We start from the raw sequence: 1,957 nt of genomic DNA, 5'->3' as shown, positions 1-1,957 counted from the left end.
GGTGCTAAATTGACCGACACAATCTTTGAAGAATACGGAACGGACCGAATGACGTGGGCTGTACACTAACTGGACTTCAACCTTCTCGAGTATGTATATAAGGGTGCTCTGGGGAGACGCCTCTAATCTGTAAAGCGACTCCAGACACTAAGGATGATCTTTTAGAGAAGTGATCTGGCATATTTCAGGACTTTAATTTTAATGATGCAATATCGGTGCCAGGCCGACCTCGTCGTTCTTATGTACTTTGCCCCATACTGAAGTGAAACGTCATAAACTTAGAAATGTTTATTTACAAGCGTAGGCAGAATGGCCGTTCATTTGCATTTCAGATCACTTGAAATGAACAGTAAGGAAATTCAAATTATTTCTTACAACAACTTTGCCATGTCATAACTAAAACCAAATATGAATATTGATTTATTTTAATTGTTTTGTGCAACGTATAGCATTACTAAATCAGGAGTATAATGTCTTAATTTCGCAATATTTATATACGTTGCGCTCAATCCCAGGATTTGCTCATTCACAGAAACAAATTATCATTTTGCAAATTGAATATGTCAAGATTATCAAAGACCAAAATGAAATGTTATTTATGTTGTTTGTACAAAATATTTTGTTCAAATGTAAAGTACCAAATAGGCTAAGAACGAAGTGTAAATAACGAAACAGCTGCTTTGGGTTTTGGTAAAAACGATTTAAACAAATTGCAGAATCTAAAATATCAAATAAGCAAAGAACGAAACAGAAACAGCTAGACGATTTAAACAAATTGCAAAATCTAAAATACCAAACAGACAAAAACAAAAACTAAAAAAAAAACGAAACAGAAAAAGAGAGACAGCTGCCTCGGTCTTTGTGTAAAGCGATATAATTAAATTGTGAATTGTGCCTGGAGTAACTGCAGTTTCTGAACTAAGTTTCAAAATGGCCGCTAAATCTGCGAATAACATCTAATTGCGGATAGTGCTGTGTATACAGCAGCATTATAGTATTAATAAAATTATTATTATTATTATTTTTAATCGTGTGACATTTTATCTATAAAACTATATTTTCTGAATAACGAGGTGAGAACATTTCGAACGTTATTTCAAACTTACTTAAAGTTTTATGTTTGAGATTCTCCATTGTTTCTAGTTAAGCACAAAGCTGCATAATGGGCTATCTGGGCTGTGTCTACCACGGGTATCGAAACCAGGTTTCTAGCGTTACAAGACCGTAACGGGGCGGGGGAGAGGTCTTTTTGAATTGTTTATCATGTCCCCTTTGCAAATGAGACCACTGTTTTTTATTTATAAATAATAAATATAATTTACGTATTTTGTGTTCATTCAATAAAACAAATATATTTCACTTGGCGCACATGATTAACATCCTGCAAATTGAGCGGCTGGAGGAACTGCAATAGCTCCAATCACTATATCGCTTTACACGAAGTTGTTTGTTTGTTTTTTTCTTTTTGAATTTCGCGCTAGCCGTCCCTAATTTAAGACTAGTGTAAGGCAGCTAGTCATCACCACTCTTGGGCCAAATCTTGGGCTACTCTTTTACCAACAAATAGTGGGATTGACTGTCACATTATAATGTCACACGGTTGAAAGGGCGAGCATGTTTGATGTGACGGGGATTCGAACGCGCGACCCTCAGATTGAGAGTCGAGCGCCCTAACCACCTGGCCACGCCGGGCCCACGAAGTAATTGTCTCTTCTTTTCTGTATATTTCTTTGCCTGTTTGGTATTTCAGAGTTCTCTATTTGTTTAAATCGTCTAGTTGTTTCTGTTTCGTTCTTTGCCTGGTTGGTATTTCAGATTTCTCAACTTGTTTAAACTGTCTAGTTGTTTCTGTTTCGTTCTTTGCCTATTTGGTATTTGGAATTTCTCAATTTGTTTAAATCTTTTAGTTGTTTCTGTTTCGTTCTTTGCCTATTTGGTATTTGGAATTTCTCAATTT

At 35.8% G+C, this 1,957-nt stretch overlaps 1 protein-coding gene across 1 annotated transcript in view; it reads left to right on the top strand.

Annotated features, from left to right (window-relative positions):
• Positions 1 to 322: 322 nt before the first annotated feature.
• Positions 323 to 1,957, top strand: part of LOC106462370 (homeobox protein orthopedia-like) — a 22,725-nt gene continuing 21,090 nt past the window's right edge. Inside the window, exon 1 of the mRNA XM_022389612.1 lies at positions 323 to 349. Within this exon, the coding sequence (XP_022245320.1) occupies positions 343 to 349 (7 nt within the window). The 5' untranslated portion in view covers positions 323 to 342. The remainder of the gene's footprint in view (positions 350 to 1,957) is intronic.

This window comes from Limulus polyphemus, unplaced genomic scaffold, assembly GCF_000517525.1.
Source record: "Limulus polyphemus unplaced genomic scaffold, Limulus_polyphemus-2.1.2 Scaffold1152, whole genome shotgun sequence".
In the NCBI taxonomy this organism is placed as follows: domain Eukaryota; kingdom Metazoa; phylum Arthropoda; class Merostomata; order Xiphosura; family Limulidae; genus Limulus; species Limulus polyphemus.
The sequence above is the reverse complement of the archived record's forward strand: the minus strand, read 5'-3'. Positions and strand labels throughout refer to the sequence as shown.